Source organism: Prunus avium, chromosome 1 (assembly GCF_965620075.1).
Source record: "Prunus avium chromosome 1, drPruAviu1.hap1.1, whole genome shotgun sequence".
Lineage (NCBI taxonomy): Eukaryota > Viridiplantae > Streptophyta > Magnoliopsida > Rosales > Rosaceae > Prunus > Prunus avium.
The window spans coordinates 61951200-61974259 of record NC_142284.1 but is presented as its reverse complement, the minus strand read 5'-3'; the positions used below and the strand labels follow the sequence as shown (position 1 = coordinate 61974259).

The window sequence follows — 23060 nt, the reverse complement described above, 5'->3', positions numbered from 1 at the left end:
ATCCGCTTCACACTTGAATCAGTCACAACGTGATTTCGATCTGGATCCAAAACTATATCAGCGATGTTTATGCATTGTCTCCCCACCACCGGATCACAAACCACATCAGCCATAAAATATGCAGAACACGAGTGGTACTGTACCATCTCTCTCTCTCTCTCTCTCTCTCTCTCTCTCTCTCTCTCTCTCTATATATATATATATATATATATATATATATATATTAATGAAACGGAATAGCTAGCTCTTTTATCCAGCATTCCAGCTCTGCCTGCCTCCCGTCCCCGGTGACGAGTTCTGTATCACTCTGCCCAGGAAATATTTTTGCATTAATTTATATTCATGTGGTACATTGTCTGTGTCAGAATCATTCATCATCTTCCATTTCCTACCAACTGGTTTTTTAATATCATACACATGCATATGCTGCTAGTGTTCGAAAAATCGGCCTAGGCGCTGCCTGGGCGGGTCTGGGCGCCTGGGCGGATCCTTCATTTCTGAGAGCCTTAGGCGGCACCATGTCGTAAACTAAGCAAAGAAGATTTGGCTGGATCTGCTCCATGAGCTTGCGGCGGCAGCACCAGGTGATAAACGCGAAGAAGATGACCTAATGGAATACGCTGTACGCGTCGTTTTGTTGGGTAGGAGTTATTAAGCTATACGTACCGTTTTGATGGATAGGAGTTATGGGCCCAACAAACAAAACCCTTTCGGTCTATACCCAAAAATTGCAATGTAATATTTTTAACTAATATGTTAATTGAATAATAGAGTATTATTATATGCTTTATGCTTAACTTTTCCCCCATGTTTTATATCAATTATGGTACTTTTTAATTTAGGCCTCTAATTTATATATCATTTTATTTTGCATGATTTTGGTATAAATTTAAAATTTATAATATAAAATAATTATAAATAATAATAATAATAAAAAGAAACACCTAGGCTCTAATTACTCCTATATGCGCTAGGCCCCGTTTGCTGCCTGCCTACTGCCTAGCGATTTTTCGACCATTGGCATTTTCATGTTCTTTTTTCCTAGATGAAATGCATGTTGCTTTATCATACAACGCATTCCAGACAATAAGCTTATTATTTGCATTAACAAGGTACTCATTAGGCACCATGAGTGTTTGGCCAGACAAACTTGATATGTAGGTATGGGAGGTGCTATTGGTTTCCATTTCGACGACAATGAGGAAGCCGATCCGTAAGATGAGTTTTAGCAGCAATCATTCAGCAACTCAATTAGCTGGGCATTCAGATATGTCACCCAAAATTCAATATATTTTAATTTTCAGAACAGGCTACCTGGGCTAGAGCCCATGGTAGCCCTTAACTTGGTTTCGTCAGTGTGTTCAGCTCGAAACAAATTTATAGTCAATGGAAAGGCCCAAGCAGGGATGGTACTACTATAACAAGCTAACCTGGGCTATAGCCCGGGAGACTTGTTTTTTTAAAGACTAAACTAAAATAATACCCTAGCCATTGCCAATCTTATTAACTAATCCCAACTAGGCTGGCTAACCAAACATAAAAAAAACCCAACACTCTTATCGATCGGCTATACCAGTTCCAAGGCTGCTTCCTCTCAACTCCACAGAGGTCTTTTTCCTCCACCTTTGTATTGGGCTATTGTTTTTTGGGGAATTCTAGTAGCAATTATGCTAATTTGGAAAATGACTATTTTGAATATATATCATTTTAAATATATGTTATTTTAATAGCGGTATCGGATACGGGGTTTATTTGTAAAGTTTTTTTTATTAAAAAAAACTCATGAATTAATTTATGTGAATTTAGAAATTCTAACTTTTGTCAAAATCTTAAGTTTATTTCCTTCAAACGCACCGTGAGTTAAGGGTTTTAATGGTGATGGGTTTGGACTACAAAGAATTTGGATGGTAGGCTTTTTTATAGTTGAATATATATAAAAAAATATTGGGCCAAAACTTGATGGTATGCCCAAACCTAAAATTAGCAAAAGCTCGTTTATGCTTCCAGCCCAATTTCAGACCCAAATAAAAGAAAGAGGAAAAACACACAAAAAAAGGCTGAGGGTTAGGGTTTAAGGTTTCTCTCTTTCGCAAATTCTGTGACTGAGTTGAAGCAGAGAGTAAAACATGCCTCGTACGACCACACTCGATTGTCCCGGTTGCCCTCCACTTCGAGCTCTAACCTTCGACGAGCTTGGTCTCATAAAAGGTAACTGTATCCTAAGCTGCCCATTTCTTATTCAATCAAAATCAACTGCTAATTCTTTAGCTAATAGTCTAAACAACAAATTTCTCTTTGTCATTAATAGTTATTGAAGCTCGAGGTAAACAAGGAAGAGCAGAACCTAAGGTGGTTGAGAGGTGGGGCGACCCAGATTCCTCTAAATGTGTGCTCGCCGCCTCTATCCATGACCGAAAATCTGACCCAGTATGTGTTGCTTTGTGTTTGCTGTTTGTTTGTTTGTTTGTTTGTGTTAGAATTAATACAATGTGTTTCGGTCTGTTGAGTTTCTGCATTTTATTCAGGTGTGTCTTGGGTATGTGCTTTAGTTTCAATTGGGCATGTGTTGCTCTGTTTCTTAATACTTGATATGTAAAAATGTATTTTTATGAATGGTTCCTTATTTATTTAACTTTTTCCTTTTTGCTATGTTGCAGTTACTAGCTGTTGCAAGAAGAAATGGCACGGTGAGTGCATATTTGGACTATGAATATGTGGGAGCAATTTGTGGTTTCTGGTTCAGTAGAGGGGGTGATAAATGTTAGGTGCTTATATGCATTGCAGGTTGAAGTTCTTAATCCTCTTAATGGGGATCTCCGTTTCACAGTCTCCAATGCCAGTAATAATGGCGTTCAGCCTGAAGATGACCCCGTTGCTGGATTGCATTTATTTGCCAAAAAGAAGTTGGAATTGGCTTCTAGGTAACATGCCTTATGTGCTTACATGGTTTTTCTACCGATATCAATGAGCAACCACGAACCCCCATTTTCTTATTGGCTACGCAATTTCTAGTAAAATTAGACTACTGAATCATCCTATGAGACATGGGCTTGGGTATGGTTGGGTGTTCATATTTTAGATTCACTCGTTTTTAATATTTTTTTCACCAAGTTTGAGTAATTGCAGTACCCTTACTCATATTGTATAGGATGCATTGTCTGGTGCAGTGGTTTGTGGAATGCATCTCTTACATGCACAATGTATTGATACTTGTGTATTTCATTTATTTACTTTCTGTTTCAACTGCTTGCATGTATGTGAGGTTATGAACCTAAACAAGTGTCCCCTGTAAGCCAAGTTGTCTTGCACTTAAACCTGTGAGAGATGTCTCCAATTTTGCTATATTCTTATGTCAGTCATTGATCTCTTCCAGAAGTTTTTATATATTTAAAATCAGTGCTATTGTTCACTCAGTGCATACAGTTATGGATCTTTTTTCAATTATTGTCTACTGTTAGGTCTTGCACTTTGCTCACGTGTACAACAAAAGGAAATGCAAGCATAAGATCCTTTGAAGTGAATAAACCATCCGCAGATGTTTCTTCTACTGGGTCTTCTAGAACATGGAGTATAGGTGATGGCGGCTGTATCTTATGTTCTAAAGTGGATGGAAGTGAAAACTATTTTTTATTGGGAGGGTAAGTTCTCATTTTGAGTAACTTACTATAGGAGGTTCAAGATCTATGTAATTTTAATTAAACAAAGAGTATCATCAGTAGCATATTGGTATGATATGTGATGACCTTATTATTTTCAAATTCAGGAAGCGTGTTGAGATGAATGTCTGGGATCTTGACAGCTGTGCCAAGATTTGGACATCAAAACCTGTGAGCATTTCTATCTTCCCCCATTACATCTTGAACAAACTGGCACATAAATTTTTCGTTTGCAAATGTATGACCTACATTTATTCTGACCTTTTTGACCCTGAGCAGCCTCCTAAAAACAGCCTTGGTATCTTTACCCCAACTTGGTTCACATCTGCCACATTTTTGAGTAAAGATGATCATCGTAAATTTGTTGCTGGCACCAACAGCCATGAGGTAACAATTGCTTACAGTAGGATGCTTTTTTCTTATTATTTTCAGTTGGGAATAAACGACTTGTAGAAAGTACTTCCTTTCTTTATGTACTTTGGATGAATGCTTCCTGTTTCCAACAGTAGGCAGTTATTCTGCATTTTAGTGGCTATAATATAACATAATATTTGCCATATGAAATTATAAACCCCTGTGCAAATTTGGAATATAGTATAGGTTTTATTAAAAACTGGATGACTATGTGTACTTGGAGTCCTGTCATGTTTATTCTTCTTTTAGAAGTTCAGTTTTTTGAATGTCTACTCCTAGTAGCTTACCCAAAAATGATTTTATTGACACCTTATGACTTGTTTTATTCAATAGGTTCGTCTTTATGACATTTCTGCTCAGCGAAGACCTGTCATATCATTTGATTTTCGGGAGACTGCTATTAAATCTGTTGCTGAAGATCTAGATGGCTATACCATCTACGTAGGGAATGGATCTGGTGACCTCGCTTCTTTTGACATACGCACAGGTGCATTGATTTTTAGTGGGCACATAAGGATGTTTTTGTTTTCAATTCGTGTTTTGCTCAAATGTTTTTTAGTACATATGGACTGAGCTTAGGGCTTTCACATTATTGCTTGAAGTTGAGTTTACTATCCATAGGCTGCCCCTTGGTTCTGTCCGAGATCTACTGACATGAGGCTCAATTATACTTGTATATCAACTCTTGGCAAATTTGTATGTTAACTTCCATCATGATCATGAGTATAAATTGTAGGAATTTTGTACTTACATCAAAATTAAGAATAGTCTGAATACAGTTGGTAAACAGTTAGTTGGGGTTATGGATTTGGACACAATCAGAAATTTAAAAGTAACTCAAGCTATTTGTGAAGCTTACTTATAGAAGAAAAAGCCATACGTTGAGCTTCATTCTTGTATGATTGGTGTATATTAACTGCTGGGGGTTAGGAATGTACACTATGGCGGTCCCTTTTCAAGTCCTATTCATATTTGAGAGCATTATTCATAATTCAGTTTTTAATAAATTTTGACCAATTGGGGAGGGGGGATTTGAGCTTGGGACCTCTTCCAACTTTGGAAAGAGGAGTACTGCCAGACTAATAGCTAGTTGGTATCATACTTGATTTGTGAATTATAACATGTCTTACTTATTTGCTTTGATAGGAATAAAGTGGTGGTGTGTTGTCCCAACAGAAAATGATATTATAGAAGATGCCTTGATGTTGTTTCTGTTATCCTGTAATCTCTCATTTGGACTATATTTAAGTTGCTTTATTTATTTTAATTCTCTGTTTTTTACAGGTAAATTGTTAGGTTGCTTTTTGGGAAAGTGTTCAGGTAGTATAAGATCCATAGCAAGGCACCCTGAGTTTCCAGTGATAGCGTCATGTGGTGAGTGCATGGTTGCAGTTTTGAATATCGGGCATGCTTATTATTACATTTTTGAAGTCATTCTCAGGATCTTGAACATTTGTTTGTAGTTTTTAAACTTTATCGGTGAAGTTTATGAGTTCTCTTTGGAAACCAAAATTATCTTCGTACTGATGTTAAGTTCTCCTTTCCTCCTATCCTAGGATTGGATAGCTACCTACGGCTTTGGAATGTGAAGACGCGGCAACTACTTTCTGCTGTATGTTATCGCCCTGTATTGTTTTTCTAAGTATCATGGTTTCATGCATACTCAAGTAATGGGCAATTTTTATATATTAAAGCTCGTGGCAACTGATTTTTAAATGTGGTTAGAAGAGTAACAATCATTTATGCTGCAGCTTTGTCATTCTTTTAGATTAATTGTGCAGGTTCACCTGAAGCAGCATCTGACAAATGTTCTTTTTGATTCCAATTTTGCTGATGAAGGTTAGTTTTCCTATTTCCTAGCTCTGATCAGAGAGTTGCGCTATCATGTAATTGTTCCCCAAAACTTTGGCTGCAAGTTTTCCTTTTTATTCTGTAGAAGCAGAAGTTGCCCATTCTGCAGCAGATTGGCCGCTGCATGAAGATGAGAGAGGTGAGGGCGAAACACCTCCTGTGAAAAGGAAGAAATCGAAGGAAAAGAAAGGAATCAAGAAGGATGCTGAAGCAAAAAGTGGAAACAAGGAATCTTCTGAAGAATATGGAGGCAAGAAGGTGAAATCCAAGAACAGTAGCAAAAGATTAAAAATGTGAAGATCTCAGCGATACATCATGATCCTGATGGCGGCAAAGTACGGAGTATTTATATGCTCGTGTAACAGGGGAGGGGGTGGTGCCAAACATGCCAAGGGTGAAAGGCAATTGCTGCCCAACAAATTTTTTATAAAAGAAAAAAAAAACATTAGCAATATTGTCAATTGGTTTCTCTTGGCCCTGTGGAGCAAGGAAATCGGTGAAATAGTTGATTATTGTGGTTCACATATTATTCGGGGGTAAGGGTGATCCAACTGATAATCTTTTTGAATGAAAGTGCAAGTTTTTCAGCAACCTCTCTATGCAACGTTTTAAAATTCCTTATTGCTCTTCAACGTCCTCGCACCGTAACAGATTTTGCGTCTTCTCTATGCAACGTTTTAAAAACAAATATTTAATTTATAAAAACAAAATAAATATAAAAAAAACCAGTGCATGACATTAAATACAAATTAGACGATAGAAGAAGAGGTTTTAATATCAAAATAGAACTGTATTAAATGAGCCATACACGAGATCAACACTGTTTTAGGTAATGAACCAGCAAGGGAATGAATTAAGCAGCAGATCGACACTGTTTTGGGTAAAAATCACAACAAACAACACAATGGACCAGAAAATGAATGAAAGAAGCAGCACGCTACTCGGATGCAGGTTCATCCTTCTTCTGGGGAAAGTACCTATCATAAAGCAAGAAAATGACAGTAAATCTCAAGATATTGTGTTTGAGGCAATGCATGCAGTGCCTTCTTATTAAGGGGCAATTTATGTTTAGGCTCAACCATTTTTGATACAAAAGGTCGGAGTAAAGAAAACCCCATTTAAAGGAAGTTATGACAGTTGACAACTCAACTAAAGCATTTTGCCATTTTTATTATAAATTTATTTCTACTTTTCTAAAATTGATGATAAAATCAGCTAGTCACTTACCCCTGACCCCTTGCCCAGCGAGAGAGTTGATAGAGTTGGACAGTCTCATTTGAGACATGGCATGCCAACAGTAGATAATTGCGAGGCTGTACCATCCATGCAAATCTCATAAACAATGCAGAGTAAACGCACATTGCTGCAGAACCAAATCCAAAGTAAATTACAATCCTGTAACATAATATATACTGAAAATAACTGACATCCTTGAAAACCAGTTATCTTGGACCTGCTGTCATGTTGCCAGAAATCATTTCTGGAGGTTTGTTCATATCCGCCAATCCCTGTTAAATCAGCCCATTATGATCAGAATTAGTCAAAAAGCAAGAAACCTCATTTGAAATCAAATACATTCTAGATATCATGGAAGTGAAGCATACCGCGGCAACGAATCCCCAGTTTGCAATAGGTCCCCAGAAGTGAGTTGTTTTTGGACCAACTGGACTGTTCAAGAATGCTCGGAATGATGCCATATCACAGCCACTTAGAAACTCTGTAAAGTCAGAAGAAGAAAAAGACCATTCAACAATGACAAGATAAATTGCCAGGGGGCACCTATGGGTAAAATCTGAACATTGGCCTCGTTTGCCATGCAGGATTGGATATCATAGGATTATTACCTAGTGTTGGATTATACTGGATCATATATAATATCTTTAATCCTATCCTATGATGGGTGTTACAACTTACATGGGACAAAGACGCTGGATAATGTTAAAAACATGCTACTTCAGACACCAATCGGCTAACAAACAAAATTTTCAATTGAGGAGCTAGCTAATCTCAGGGTGTTTTAACTAGAAACCAGTTGGCCATACTAGCTATGCCAGAAATTCTTCACTCCCAGAGATGATCCCAACCCAAGTATGCGAAAACATATGACTTAATGAAACTCACTGTGAGAAGGAGTTTTCCTATTTCAAAAGCTCTTTTTATTTTGTATTTTTCTCCCAGCAATTGGGTTAATGCCGTTTTACTCTGAGAAGAACAGAACAACCACATGAAAATTTTCATTTGCACAACAAGAATTCAACTTTCATGTATCTAAACAACGAAGCATCAAATGCATGATTAAGATAATGATTTCGCGTCAAATTACTGTTTAATTGCTTAAATGAACATCAGGAATCATTGAATCAGTTAAAAGACAAAACTAGGACTTCAAACGATATACCCAATTGCAGTCACAGACAGACACACACGTACAGACATTGAAACACTGCAAAGAAAGACCCATGAAATGTAAAAGAGAAACCCACAATAAATTCAATAGTGCATGATCAAATACGTTTTGGAGAAAATGAAAATTCCAGCAAAATTCAAGCATTAAAACTCACATGTTAATCAAAACAAAACGCAAGATCTTGACGATGAAAGAGAAGCACTGGGGACGAAGGAGACACCGACCACAGAAGAATCACTTATGACGAACAAGTCCCAGAAAAGAAACAAGAGATCGGAGATGACATGGTTTGAGCCGGAGCCACAGCCAGAGATGGGTGGGGTTCGCTGGAAACAGCTCAAGTTCGCCGGCTGCGACCTATAGAGATGGAGAATTATACGGGGTTGGGTTGGGCTCAAACGTGACAGGATTGTGGATTGTAGATCCAATTCAAGCCCACCAAATAGGCCCATAACGATTAGAATTTGCCACCTATTACAAACTCTGCTAATTTATGTGTTATGTCATAACTCATATTATTAGAATAGTCCATATGTAGCGAAATGCGGATAAATGTAGAAATATTGATTTCTTGATTTGCTATATTTTTCGGACGTTAAAGTACATGTTTGTTTCAACTGTGGTCTAGAATTTGTTAAGTATAATCAATCTTTAGGGAGAGAAGAATGTAAATTGTAGTGCTTCTGGAGAGATGAACATTTTTGTGTAAAGTAACACAAAAACTTAAAATTAATGTGGTTTTAAGTTTTAACCCGTGTCAAATTATTTTCTTTTTCTTTTTTCAGTTTGTTGAAAATTTGTCAATATTGCTGGAAAATTCCAAATTATCCACTAGAAAATTCGTTCAGGTATTCTTTCTAATATAATTTCTTACACTGTTCGTTAATTTTTTTTCCTTATGTTGTTTGGTTCCTAAGAAAATTTCCAACTTAGATTCTAGTACTAGAAATCCCTCTAGGACTTAAAACAAGCATATATTATATGATGAGGCTAAGAGACAATTGAAGACAATGACTTTGTAGTGGAATATAGAGTCTCCAGATTTGAGGCCATTTGGGTGTATTCAAGTGGGTTTTTTTGCTAGATTTGAAAGTTTTTATAAAAACTTACAGCCCGGTTTGATAACCATTTTATTTTTAATTTTTAATTTTTAATTTTTTGCGTTAAGAGTATAGAGGAAAAAGAGGGAGAATGGAAGTGAGAATGAGAGTGAAAATGAGATTGACGAGGAGGGGGGAGGAAGGAGTAACAAAAGTGAAAACGAAAACTAAAAATTGAAATATATTTGAAATTATTTTCACTTTCAAGTTTTTGTTTTCCCTTTTGTTACTCTTCCCTCCCATCCATGGACGCATGGGCCAAACTAGCAACAAGACTACTATGGGCTCTAGCCCAAGTAGCCTTTAAAAAATATTATATGTATTTTTATGTGGTTTCGCTCTATAAAAGATTAGTAGTCCACTCAAATGTAGCCTAGTAACCCATTGTCCACCCAACTTATAGGCCTATAATCATCTTATGTTTAATTTGTTTGCTCAGTTAAGAGCACCTCCAGTGGAAATGTCAAATAATATGTATAAAAATTGGATTTGATGGTTGATTGAAGCTATGAACTAGCGAATTGAACTCGAGTGCACTTGGGGGGGAGGGGGAGAGTTTGGCCCACTTTTCCATTGAAAATAATATTTTCCTAATGTGTTGTAGTTGATGGTGAGCCATATAGGTTTTTTTTTCTCTTCAAAAACCTTTTACCAAAGACAACATATAATTTCACCCAAAAAGAGGCAGGAGATAATTTCCCCAAAAAATAATTGCATATTTTGTGATGAAAAAACCAAAAGGCAGGGACTTCTTGTAGTGGGCCATATAGATATATGTTTATTATTGTTTTTTCTTCTAAACTTACCTAGGTTATAGCCCACCACAGCCTTGGCTATGGTTCCGCCCATGGGTTTAAAGTTTAATCCATTTCAAAATTAGTAACCCACCCTTAAGGTAAATCTAGCCCATTTTATTTTAAAATTCTGGGTCCGTCTATGCTCCCATCCTCTCTCTCAATCTCATACTCACTCTCATTTTTCTCTGTACTAAAAACTAAAATTTAGTTATCAAACGGGTCCTACATTTATGATAAAAACCGAAATATATTTTGCTATAGTAAACTAATTCGATGTTTCTAATCTTTTTTTATTTATTAATTTTAACTTTTATGTGGTTTCTCTGAACGACTCAGCATCATCACAAGTGTTAAACAACTTTTGCGTACGTTGACCGCTTCTGATAGAAATCAAGGGTACGGACAACTTCTGAAGTTATCGGGATTAAGGGTTTCCTAAAAGTGCATGCATGCATGCCATATTTAGACAGCTTTCAAATTTAGTGTTTTTATCTTACCACATGTTTTTTTTCTTCCACTATGTATATAAAGGCCAAGTAGCTAGAAGCTAGAAACTAAACAAATTAAAATAATCAATTATGGTACTTAAATTAGGCAATCTCCGTTTCAGCCTTCTCCTACTTGTTCTTGGCTATGCAGTCATAAGTTGTGAAGCTGCCTTGTCAAAGCATAAAGATCCTACATTAACTGCTAAAGCCCTCAACCGGAGCAGTTTTCCGCCCGGTTTCATATTCGGGTCAGCTGGAGCAGCTTACCAGGTACCTCATCTATAGATTTTCTTTGAAGGTTTCTTAATAGAATGATTAGTTTGATTTATTATGTCTGTTTATTTGTGTGTGGGAATAATTTAGTTTGAAGGAGGAGCAAAAGAAGGTGGAAGAGGGCCAAGTATCTGGGATACATTCACTCACAAATATCCAGGTATCTTTTTTCTTTCTTTCTTTTTTTCATGTCCTCTTTCTTATATAAGTGGGTTTAATTTGCATAAAGAAAATGAGAAATGTATACAAAAAACTTTGATTATGAAATTTATTTATGACCACTAATTAGTTTATACTTACGTGTTTCTATTGGAAACAAATAGACAAGATAACGGACCGCAGCAATGGAGATGTGGCTATTGATTCATATCATCGCTATAAGGTACGTAGAACTCGCACTTTTTTCTTTGAAAAAAAAAAGTAGAAAATGAAGATTATATTATAAGAATTAAAGAACGCAAAGGTTTTTCTCACATGCTTTCTAATTTATATTTTGTTGTAGGAAGATGTTTCGATTGTGAAGGATATGGGCTGGGATGCTTACAGATTCTCAATCTCATGGTCTCGAATCTTACCCAGTAAGACACAATGAAATAGATAATAACATTAATATTAATATTGTTATCCTCTTCATTATTTACATGAATTCTCTTTTGGGACTTATTGATCAGCTGGAATGCTAAGTGGGGGCGTGAATCAAGAAGGAATCAAATATTACAACAACCTCATCAATGAGCTTGTAGCCAATGGTTATTTGCGTCGCTCTTCTCACTGTTCATTACCAGGAATATTCAACCAAAAAATCATTCATAATTGTTCATTTTCATTTTGTGCTTTTAAATATTGCAGGCATAAAGCCCTTTGTCACAATCTTCCATTGGGATCTTCCACAAGGCATTGAAGATGCATACGGTGGTTTTTTAAGCCCTAAAAGTGTGTAAGTGCAAATGAAATAATCCTGTAATCATAGCCTTAAATAGTACTAGTTTTCGTCAAAGGGGTCTAGTCCAGTGAAAAATAATCTTAACTTGCAAATTAGAGTGGTCTCATATTCAAACTCCCACAACACCATGATAGTGTGCGTGAGAAATGCCCATTCTTCTGTAGTTGAGACCATGTACTTGAAAAAAAAGGGGTACTAGTTTCCATATATAGGATTTGGAAAATAAGAGATTGCTTCAGCTTCTTCTTATCATCTTGGATTAAATGTCCGTAACGCTTGAAATATTCATACACTTTATTTTATATATAGGGATGATTTTCGGAACTACGCAGAGATCTGCTTCAGAGAATTTGGTGACAGAGTTAAGCATTGGATCACCTTAAATGAGCCCCATACCTTTAGCAACGCTGGTTATACATCCGGAGTGTTTGCACCAGGCCGATGTTCTAACCATACACAATGTAACGGCGGGAATTCAGGAACTGAGCCATATTTGGCGTCACATCATCAACTTCTTGCTCATGCAGCCGCTGTGAAAGTGTACAGAGAGAAATTTCTGGTCAACTCTCTAGTCCATGTTCCTTAAGTTATCAATATATATATATATATATATATATATATATATATATATATATATATATATATATATATATATATATATGTGACTCTAAATCTGAATATATAACAATTAAACTAATGAATATTGAATGTCCATGCACATGCAGGCTACACAGAAGGGCGTGATAGGAATCGCGCTGAACACAGGTTTTTCTGTGCCATTTTCTGATTCACAGGCCGACAAAGATGCTGCATCACGAGCAATGGATTTTAGTTACGGATGGTATGCACTTGTAGAATTATCTATCTGGTTTGGTTTGTATTCATCTGTGCACGACATCAGTATTAATTATTGCTTTCAAATGTGCCAGTGGCCATATCATAGCCTTTGAAATGTAATTAACATTAGGAACGTTCGATCTTCATTGTAGGTTTTTGGATCCCCTGACACGGGGTCAATATCCGCAGAGCATGCAATCTCTTGTTGGGAATCGATTGCCCAAGTTCACCAGAGAGCAATCCAAGATGTTAACGGGTTCATTTGATTTCATCGGACTAAACTACTACTCCTCATCGTATGCAAAAGCTGTTCCTCTCAATAAGGCCGGAACACCAAGTTACGCGACGGACTCTCAGGCTGATTCATTAAGTGAGTAAAAAATCTAAAAACTTAAGCTGCCAATATGGCTATGATTTTCTTTTTTAAATTACTTTGTATGTATATATGTATCTATACATGCACTAACAAGACTTCAAACATGCATATTATTCTGGCAGACAACCGCAATGGTGTCCCCATCGGTCCAGTGGTACGTGTATACAAAGCTAAATAGAATACTTTTAATTGTATTGGCATGTTGAGTTTAGCCTCATGATGTTGCAACTTACTGTTTTAATTGGTTTCGCAGGCTGCTTCAGATTGGCTATATGTTTATCCGAAAGGATTTCGCGATCTATTACTTTATACGAAGCGAAAGTATAAGAATCCACTTATTTACATCACTGAAAATGGTATAATTACAGCTTTAAAACATTCAATAATTTTAGTATCACCTAATTAATGTGTCCACATATTATATTAATGTAGGAGTTGATGAGCGTAATGATCCCAAGTTGTCGCTTGAGCAAGCTCTTATTGATAAGGACAGAATTAAGTATTACGATGAACATCTTTATTATCTTCAATTAGCCATCAAGTAAGTGATTTGCCTAACAAAAGCAAGACTTATTGTTCTCATTCCTCGTCAATAATTTCACTAACGTGATTGTATTTTGAGCAGGGACGGCGTTAATGTTAAAGGATTCTTTGCATGGTCATTGTTTGACAACTTTGAATGGGCCAACGGTTACACTGTTAGGTTTGGTATCTACTTTGTGGACTACAAAAATGGAAATAAAAGATATCCTAAACAATCAGCGCACTGGTTCAAGAATTTTCTTAAAGGTAAAAGCCATTCGAGCCCTGAACTTAAATCAAAAGGCCAAACCACCGGCTTTGTTTCTAAATCTAAATCCACATCAAGGGACAAATCCAGGCGCTCAGGTTCGATCTAAACATGAACCCTAATTAAAGGGATGACATCAATTCATCGCTACGTGAATATCTATGCTATGTAAGTTCTTCCAATAAAAGTAAGAGAAGTTTATTTATATAGGGAAAGAATGCTCTCTTTGTTGTAAATATGGTGGGATGCCTTAAATCAAGATAGTGATTAGGGCTATGACTTTGTTGACCACCGATGCATTTGATTGTTGAGTAGTTAAGGTTAGTATTACACTCTATTCATGTAATTACGATAAGTAAGGGTTTACCCCCAATGAAATAATACGCTCTCCATTCTTCCAATTACTCTCAAACTATGTTCATCTCTCACTAATCTGTCTATTCTGCTCAATATGGGTACCTTCTCTCTATTTAGAATTTTATATTTGGGATCTATCTAAGAGAGTACATAACTTTGTTGAGCAAAATACATGGGATTCCATTTTTATCTTGGGCGGATAGGTTGGAATGTGTCAGCCTAACACTCTCCCTCAAGTTGGTGCATAGATGTCGCCAATGCCTTTGTTAATATGTCAGCCAATTGATCTTAGAATTGAACAAATGGAAACTAGATCACTTTGGCCTCAATCTTCTGCTTGATAAAATATCGATCCACTTCAACATGTTTCGTGCGATCATATGCTAAACTTGATTATGTGTAATATCTATCGTAGCCTTATTGTCACAAAACAGGTTCATCACAGATGCAATGGCATATTTAAGCTAAGCAACTTCTTTAATCAAAGGAGTTCACAAATTTCTTTGGTCATTCCTATAAACTCAGCTTATGTACTGTAATTGGGTTCATGTGGAGCAAACAAAAGTAGCAAATGTTGCAACTCGTAGTCGAGCAAGGAGGATGTGGCTAAAGGGAAGAGAGACAGAGAGAGTTGTTGTGGGGTGGAGGATTTGGGTCGTTTGTGGCTGTGATTGGGGACTAATTTGCCAAATTGAAAACACAGGGACTAAGTTGGCCAAATTGAAAATACAAAGACTAAATTGGCCAACATGCTAAAACACATGGACTATTTTGACATTTAAGCTATAACTCATATTAGATGATGTGGCTTGTGATTTTTGTGTGTTCTATGATTCATATACTTTTCTTACTTTAATTTGATGGGATTACTATATTTATATTGAAGACAAAAAGAAAATACATGTACATAAAAAAAAATTCTTGTTAAATTATATACAAAGAGAAAAGGGCCTCCCATCAAAGGAGGCCCAACGGTGTAGATAGAATTTAGTGGTCCGGACCGGACCTTAGAGTTTCTCAAAACATAAACCCTTCGTAAAGTTCACAGAAAAACCTCGTCTTTCAGCTCAGCTCGACTGAAGGTGTCTTCTCAATCGCCAATGGCCGTGAGTAATTCCTTTTTCATCTAACTTTCTTCCTCGCATATGCATAAATATGTTATAATAGAAATTTTCATATCTAATTGCGGCACATATTTTAAAACTTTCGGGTTTCTTTTTAAAATTTACCATCTCTTTGGAAGTTCTTATAATTTCTTATTTTGGGCTTTACGGTGGTTTTTTTTTTCTTTTTTGGTGGAAGTTCGGGGTTTGCTATATTCAATAATATGCTAGTGTAACTTGTGGTCTGCTGGGTTCCTAAATAATATTTGGGTTATATGAAAGATTCTTATATGCATTCATTTTTTTTTAATGCGAGATTATTAAAAAAATATTGCTTCTAAAAAGCACAATAATATTTTCATGTGTTTAGTTAGTAGTTGATGAATAACATCTGAGCATTAATTCGTCGAAAATATTTTTATTTGCTAGTATATTTAAATTCACTTGTTGAACATAATGGCATGCCCTGATTTGTGATACTTTTGTTCATTCGCAAAATGCAGACAATACCAGTTAACCCGAAACCTTTCTTGAACAATCTGACTGGAAAGACTGTCATTGTGAAACTTAAATGGGGAATGGAGTACAAAGGTATAATTTGTTTTTGTTTCTGGAGACGTCTTTGACTCTTATGCTCTAGGTTTTTTATTTCTTGTGTTCTTAAAAATTGATGACCATGCTCTTAGTATATTTCTAATTCTCTTTGATACTGCATCCGTTCAGGCTTCCTGGTCTCAGTGGATTCCTATATGAACTTGCAGGTGCTACTTTAAAATTTGAACTCTTGTTTCTTTACACATACGGAATACATATTGTAGTTTCCCCCTTTTCACTGCAAGACTATAAATCTGAAGCTGGTAGTGATGTGTAATATATGTAATCTTATGCATAGTTGGCCAACACAGAAGAATATATTGATGGACAATCCACTGGAAATCTGGGAGAGATTTTGATCAGGTGAGTTTGCTCAAATGCTTTGAACTTCTTAACTATAATCTTCTGTAGATTTTGTTGTTGGAATGTGCCTTCTATTTGTATTTGCATTGCATTTATTTTTTAGGTTTTTTAGCATCTAGTTTACCCTTTTTCCCCAGGAAAAGCAACTAATGTCTAGGAACCACATATAACATTAGGAGTAACTTTGAAGCTGCTGTTGGCTTCGGTTAACAATGTACGCTACTAGACGGTGTGCAGTTTGTTATGACTTATATATACATTGAAAAGGATGGAATGTTAGGCATGTGAATCTCTCTCTCTCTCTAAAAGGTCCCTTTCTATAATATCGCACTACTGCTCCCGTCTCTGCTTCGACGCTATTTAGTGGTATGAAACATTAGCCAACATAAGAAATCATGTTCTGTCTGCTGTAGATGAACTTTTACTTTCAGACAAAAAAAAAAAGGTATATCGGGATAATTGTGAACACCCTTGAGGAAGAAAGTTGGGTTCAGATGATTAAAGGAGGCAATGCAATGGAACAGTGTTAATTTAATGACTGCTAAAAAGGAGGTTAGGTTACCCATTGAAGTTAATAATGGTCCTCAAAAGGTGCAAAAGTTGGGATCATGTACCTTTTGGATGCCATGGGTTTACCTTCTGGCATGTATACATGGATGTGTAATCTATAGCTACAAACGAGCGAAATATAGGATACTGGGGAATAGCTGCAATGCTCTAACTGCTGCATTCTATATGCCATATTGGAGATTTATAATTCTTCCCTTTTACCGGGTGGAGTTTTGTTGAGTTCGGTAACAAACTGTCATGCCATGCAGTAAACACAGTAGATTATTCACGTTCGCAATTTTCCTCTACCCGACCTGTTTCTGCAGAGTTTTTTAAAAGTAATGTTTAACATCAATGTAGCACATAATCATGCATATGCATTCATAACCTTGAGTGACCAACGAATGAGCTGACACATCATTTCATGTTTTTCTTCAACAGATGTAACAACGTTCTCTATCTTCGTGGGGTGCCAGAGGATGAAGAAATTGAAGATGCTGAACAGGAATGAGATGTGCAATGAGGATTGGTTCTAAAAACAGAACTGAAGTAATAGGATTTGGATTTTATCTCTACTTTTGTTTTGTTTTTGTATGTACAAGTATTGCTGGATGTTCGGCTGACATGCCCATGCCATTTAAAGGGCTCTTACTGACAAATGGTTCTCAAAAGTCAATGAAACTATATACGAATGTTGAGCTGAATTTCCTATGTGATCCATTGAAGTCTATTATGCAACTTAGCTCAATCTTTGCTTAGGAAATTTTGAGGCGGGTAATCAATGTTTCGATTCAAAGGAGTATTCTGTTCTTGTCTGAACTCGGGTTACTATGACCAATTTTAACGAAGATTAAAAAGTTGAAAGACAATTCATGAGAAAAACCCTTTATTTCTCTTTTAACAGGTGCTTATGTATTCATCGGCTCAAATTCATGACTCTGGGAAATTTACTATGTCATTAAACAAAATCATGTGTAAATGTTTTCTAGTGGTTAGTAGCACAGAGCGAGTCTGCAAATTCTGTCTCTGCCTCAGAAATTTGCAATTGTATTCTGTATATTAATTGTAATCAGTGCAAGGAAAGAGAAGTGCAACATGGCAGGAGATACAGCAGGTTCTTGATTTAGTCTAATCATCAATAAACTGCATAAAGGAGTAGGAATTTCTGCAGCCGATTTTTGTTGAAAATATGCAGATCATATATCTAAAACCTTCCAACTTAATTTCATGTTTTCTGTTATGTTATTCCTTCTCTAAGTCCAGTTTTGGTTTACAACACATTATTTCCTATTTCCTGTCATGTTATTTCTTCTCTACAAGCTTCAACGTGCTCCTCGTGAAAATGCCGTTATTATACGGAGATTATCCCATGTACCTAAATAAGAAAACAAACATACAAAACAGTATTAGAACTTGAATATCAGATACTATTGTTGTACAAGGCAGGAATTCCAAAGAAATACAAAGAAAATGGAAGCCTCACCCTATTGAATCAACATTTATAGGCAACAACAACTTTACGTATATATGCAGGGAGCTTGGGCTTGATAAACTCCGTATACGTATAGAGTTTATGTCTAAGCCTCACCCTTTAGGAACTTAGGGAGCCACTTCGCAGAGTCTTTAGGAATGCGTTTGAGATTGTCTTTGTAGTCGACATAGTAAAGCCCGAATCTTGGAATAAAGCCTTCCCCCCACTCAAAGTCGTCATTTAGAGTGTAGTGAAAATATCCCTTCACATTTACACCATTCCTGCACCAACAACAACAATGACAAGTAAATGAATACTCTATATGGATCCCCAAGCAAACTCGTAAACATGCATTGTGTTCAACTCTTATGAACTAAGGAAATAAACTCATTACTTACTTTATTGCCATCTTGATCCGGTACAAATGCCGAAGAATACTTTGAATTCTATGTGGATCCTTTAGTGCTACATCAAGTCCACGTTTATCATTTTTCGCCTCGGTAATTCCATTTTCAGTAATGATGATTTTCGGGCTTTGGTAGTTTTGCTTCATGAACTCCAAAAGTTTCTGCAGACCTTCTGGATGAGTGATGACAAAATTGCTTCCTTCAGCCTGTAAAGGTAAACAAGGTTGAATTTTTTTGGAAAATATTGCTTGTACAATTTGCTCCGCAATAGTGTTCATATCATTATTCTTACCAAAGGACCAATTGAGACTCCATCTATATCTGCAACAATCACAACATGAGGAAAACCAAAATCATGTCAGGCTTTTGTCTATCTATCTATCTATCTATCTATCTATCTATCTATCATTCATACATACAAACGCTTGCTGAGAAAATGAACACACAAACAAGCACAGTAGTGGTGGTAAATACAGGACAATGTAGATTTATTTACTTTCGGTCAAGTTAGATAATGTTAAAGAATCGAAGCGATAGGCGACTGCTTTAGCTGTACTTGCTGGTTGGTTTTTAACATATCTTGTGGTATAGTAATTGATGCCGATAAAATCAAAGGATCCCTTGAGCAATTTCTTCTCTTCTTGGGTGAAAGTGGGTAGCCTGTCCTTGACTAAACCTCTCATAGACTTGGGATAATCTCCGTATACTAATGGCTCCATGTACCTAAATAAGGAAACAAACATACTCATTTGTGTGTGTTAACTTAATATTGATTGAGAAGAAGTACAAATTACTCAATTAGCAAGTAATTAATTGATTAAGATGAAGTTAAAATGGATTTACTAACCATCCAAGTTCAAAGTCCATAATTCTCTTTACTGCAGCTTTGTCTTCTGCTGAACCTGAATAAGGCTCATAATATGGTCCAACAAGACTGATTCCAATTTGTCCACCTTGTTGTGCCTAGAGAAATCTAGACATTATTCATCAATGAAAATTAGAGACTAATAATATATTTAATCTTGAATTTGATGCACAGGGCTCACCTGAAACTTGTCTTTGTAGAGCTTGAAAACAGTAGCATGGGCAAGGAGAAGGTTATGGCTCACAATGTAAGGTTCAGTAGCAGAATTACCAACCGTACATGGAAAACGTGCTCGTACAGAACACCTGGCTGGTGGAGCAACTCCCAAGTCATAACCATTCTTAGCCATAATATATGGCTCATTGATCGTAATCCAATTCTTGACCCTATCACCATAGGTTTTAAAACAAAGTTCACTGTAATCCTTGAAATCATCCCTGAATATTAATCCAAACATAATTAGCACTCGGAATGGCATTCGATAATACATAATTAACTTTCGTATTTGATCAAAAGATGGAAAGTAGTTGGTATATATAACAAGAGAAAAGTGCTTGCTTACACAAAAGAGCGATTTAGGACACCTCCATACTTGTCTGTCAAAGCTTGTGGAGGGTCAAAGTGTAATATGGTCACATAAGGTGTGATGCCTGCATCAAAACATAGAATTACACACAAATTGTAAGAAAATAGAGCATCACACATCATAACATAGGATTCTAGATATATATATGTAATGAAGTTCTAGACAAATTATAAGAAAATATAGCATTGTATGTGAAAACGGTAATCGAAAAAACAAGAGTTTACACAACTAAGATCTTACCACTAAAAGCAATTATCGAGCTACTTACCGTTCTTGAGTAATTCATCAATCAAGCTGTTGTAGTGGTCAATGCCTTCCTGATTTACTCCACCACTCAAAGTTCCCTCTACATGTCCAAAATTTCAAACAATTGAAGCAATGAGTTTAATTAGGAGAGATCAAGTCTAATATGTAACAAATCTCTATAGTAAACTTATTAAAGCCATTCTTTTCATCCTCTCTTACATTTCTAACCAAACCAGTTAATGAGAGAATGTTCTTACTAGGAAGAATCCTGGTCCAGGAGATAGAAAATCTATAAGAATCAACTCCAAGGTCCTTCAGAGCCTTCACATCTTCCTGTAATTACAAATTTAATATAGCTAGGTCAGATATATGCCCAAAAAAAGAGATGAAAATATTGCTAGCTCTTACACACCTTGTATCGCTTATATGAATCGATGGACGCAAGGTTAGAGCCATCCTGAATTCTTTCTAAAATGTAAAGGAAAATAACAGAGAAGAAAATGAGCACAAAATAAGTTGGTAAACTAAAGCAATTTTTACGTAAACAGTTGTGGATATGAACCTGGGTATTTCTCAATATGGTGGTCCCAAACACTTGGTCCTTTTCCTGCTTCGTTTGCTGATCCTTCAATCTGCACCCAGTAGTATCATATCATAATAGGTACATAAAAATATATACACACACACAATAAAAAAGGATAGAAATGAAATGATGTATAACAGATTTACAACTGGAGTTAATGGTGAACCTGTGCAGCAGCAGTGCAGACTCCAAACACGAAATCGCTTGAGAAGTCAGACCTCTTTACTTCCAATTCTTCAGAGTTTGATGCATTTTGCAATCCCTGCAACTTCCTCTCGGCATTCACAGGAGCTGCATGCATTTAATTGATCAGTCCTTTGAGGCATTTTTTTGATTTTTTTTTTTAAAAAAAAACTGAAATGCTTTAATTAACTCATTTTTTTTGGTAATGGGATTCAGCTGGAATTTCCTAATTAGCTAAAAGCAATATGGGTAAATAACTTGGAATTTAGCTAAAAGTTGGGAATTTAAGAGGAGAAATTGACAATTCCCTTGTTTGTCAACTTAAGCGCGGAACTTATTAAATGACGTGTGTAAAATTTGTGGAAATTGGGGCATCAAATTCCCAAGTTTAATTTCCACCAAAATATACGTCATTTCACAATTTTCATAGTGTCATTTACAAAATTCTACGTACATAAATCCAAACACTGAAATCTTCAATTGCTAGAAATTAAAATGATAGAAATCTAAATTCAGTCATTTTAGAATTCTATGTAATTTTCAATTCTTTCATCCAAACGGAGGGTTAATTACTGGTGTGCCATGAATATGGTACTAAAATTTTGTTGTGAAAAAGCTCCACCAAAATGTATAATTACAAGAAGAAAAAAAGTGGAAATGAATTAAAACGCAGACCTTGTGACAAAGATGCAATCAAAGCAATGGCACATATCCCTTGTAAAATCCTACAAAATGGGGATGAGGATGCCATGACCTCCTAACAAAACTCTTGCTTGATTCTTGAATCAATAATATTTAATTTTCAGATTAAACTTCAACTCGAGGGTGGATAGCCAAGCCCGTCTTACAGAGGGGTATATATATATAGTACCCCTTCAACGTACCATTAGCCATGCACAGAAAACTAACCTACTAATTAACAAAACACAACAATCTTAGAAATGGTAGCTTACTGTTATTAAGATGTGGTACAGAGGGTTCTGGTCGAGGGAAACCAATATCAGTTATTTAATGTCAACAAGCAATCGATGTTTTTAGAAACGAAAAAAATACCAAAAAGTTCAAATTCACAGCTAATAACATTGATTCTTGAATGAATCAATTAGTTAATATATTCAAGATAATTACGTATTTACAAAATATCAGCTTTATTGTAAGTTAACTCCTTTCATCAGCAGAGCGAACATAAATCTAGTCTTGGCAGGATTGATCCAACTTCATCCAAATCTTATATATGATCCAACTTCAAGATTGATCTTTGGGACTGTATAAAGCTATTATACTTTTCTAAAAGGCAAATTTGGGAAAAATCGCCCAGTTTACTCTATTTGTAGACAATTTTGCTGTAATTGTGTAACTTGTATACTTTAATTGTGTACTAAATTGTTTACACCACTTGCATATAGCAGCGCAGCCATACTCTATAAATAGAATATTTCAAAAGTATCGCCGCGCGGCTATACCCTATAAATATCATAATTTTTCCAACAGTATAACCGACCGACTATACTCTACTGTGAATAAAATATTTCAAAGGTATCGCCGCACGGCTATGCTCTGTAAATATCATAATTTGGTTTTCTCTTTTTGTTTACTTTAATTAGTAGTTATGTTTTAATTATTATTTACCTAGTGAATAATTAGTAGTTACATATTTTATCATAGAAAAAAATTAAAAAAACTAATTACTATTTATTACGTAATATAATTTGTGAAGTTAATTAAAATATTGAATCCTAATTATTCACTTAAAAAATAATAATTAAAACATAATAACTAATGAAATTAATTAAATAAGCCTAAGATATGATTTAATTAATA

The 23060-nt window shown here is 35.8% G+C and overlaps 5 protein-coding genes across 6 annotated transcripts; 3 read left to right on the top strand and 2 right to left on the bottom strand.

Moving 5' to 3' along the window:
• The first annotated feature begins 2048 nt into the window (after nt 1-2048).
• LOC110765658 (Transducin/WD40 repeat-like superfamily protein) lies at nt 2049-6512 on the top strand. The gene is made up of 12 exons (XM_021968836.2): nt 2049-2208; nt 2309-2427; nt 2658-2687; nt 2785-2921; nt 3459-3638; nt 3764-3827; nt 3936-4043; nt 4404-4557; nt 5355-5444; nt 5627-5682; nt 5852-5909; nt 6007-6512. Exons 1-12 carry the CDS (start codon nt 2127-2129, stop codon nt 6216-6218), a joined length of 1290 nt encoding a protein of 429 aa, XP_021824528.2. The 5' UTR covers nt 2049-2126; the 3' UTR covers nt 6219-6512.
• A 158-nt stretch (nt 6513-6670) lies between these two features.
• LOC110765660 (mitochondrial pyruvate carrier 1) lies at nt 6671-8681 on the bottom strand. Its single transcript, XM_021968839.2, has 5 exons — nt 8483-8681; nt 7526-7638; nt 7375-7429; nt 7149-7284; nt 6671-6898 (listed from the first exon to the last, which is right to left on the bottom strand). Exons 2-5 carry the CDS (start codon nt 7616-7618, stop codon nt 6859-6861), a joined length of 324 nt encoding a protein of 107 aa, XP_021824531.1. The 5' UTR covers nt 7619-7638; nt 8483-8681; the 3' UTR covers nt 6671-6858.
• A 2116-nt stretch (nt 8682-10797) lies between these two features.
• LOC110765656 (beta-glucosidase 12-like) lies at nt 10798-14336 on the top strand. Its single transcript, XM_021968834.2, has 13 exons — nt 10798-10983; nt 11077-11146; nt 11310-11368; nt 11489-11564; nt 11658-11735; nt 11836-11923; nt 12239-12488; nt 12655-12770; nt 12919-13136; nt 13265-13296; nt 13396-13498; nt 13575-13683; nt 13768-14336. The coding sequence occupies exons 1-13, from the start codon at nt 10804-10806 to the stop codon at nt 14039-14041; spliced, it is 1653 nt and encodes a 550-aa protein (XP_021824526.1). The 5' UTR covers nt 10798-10803; the 3' UTR covers nt 14042-14336.
• A 900-nt stretch (nt 14337-15236) lies between these two features.
• LOC110765661 (putative small nuclear ribonucleoprotein F) lies at nt 15237-17602 on the top strand. 2 transcript variants are annotated; one of them, XM_021968841.2, is made up of 5 exons: nt 15237-15395; nt 15896-15983; nt 16116-16153; nt 16285-16349; nt 17340-17602. In XM_021968841.2, exons 1-5 carry the CDS (start codon nt 15390-15392, stop codon nt 17407-17409), a joined length of 267 nt encoding a protein of 88 aa, XP_021824533.1. In that variant the 5' UTR covers nt 15237-15389; the 3' UTR covers nt 17410-17602. The 2 variants fall into 2 exon arrangements, with proteins under 2 accessions (XP_021824533.1, XP_021824534.1); XM_021968842.2 differs by having other exon boundaries at nt 15258-15399.
• A 553-nt stretch (nt 17603-18155) lies between these two features.
• LOC110765657 (beta-glucosidase 24-like) lies at nt 18156-21990 on the bottom strand. Its single transcript, XM_021968835.2, has 14 exons — nt 21915-21990; nt 21223-21347; nt 21036-21105; nt 20886-20941; nt 20731-20806; nt 20496-20573; nt 20204-20291; nt 19823-20078; nt 19624-19739; nt 19273-19499; nt 19069-19097; nt 18768-18982; nt 18382-18650; nt 18156-18273 (listed from the first exon to the last, which is right to left on the bottom strand). Exons 1-13 carry the CDS (start codon nt 21988-21990, stop codon nt 18476-18478), a joined length of 1587 nt encoding a protein of 528 aa, XP_021824527.1. The 3' UTR covers nt 18156-18273; nt 18382-18475.
• Nucleotides 21991-23060: the final 1070 nt, after the last annotated feature.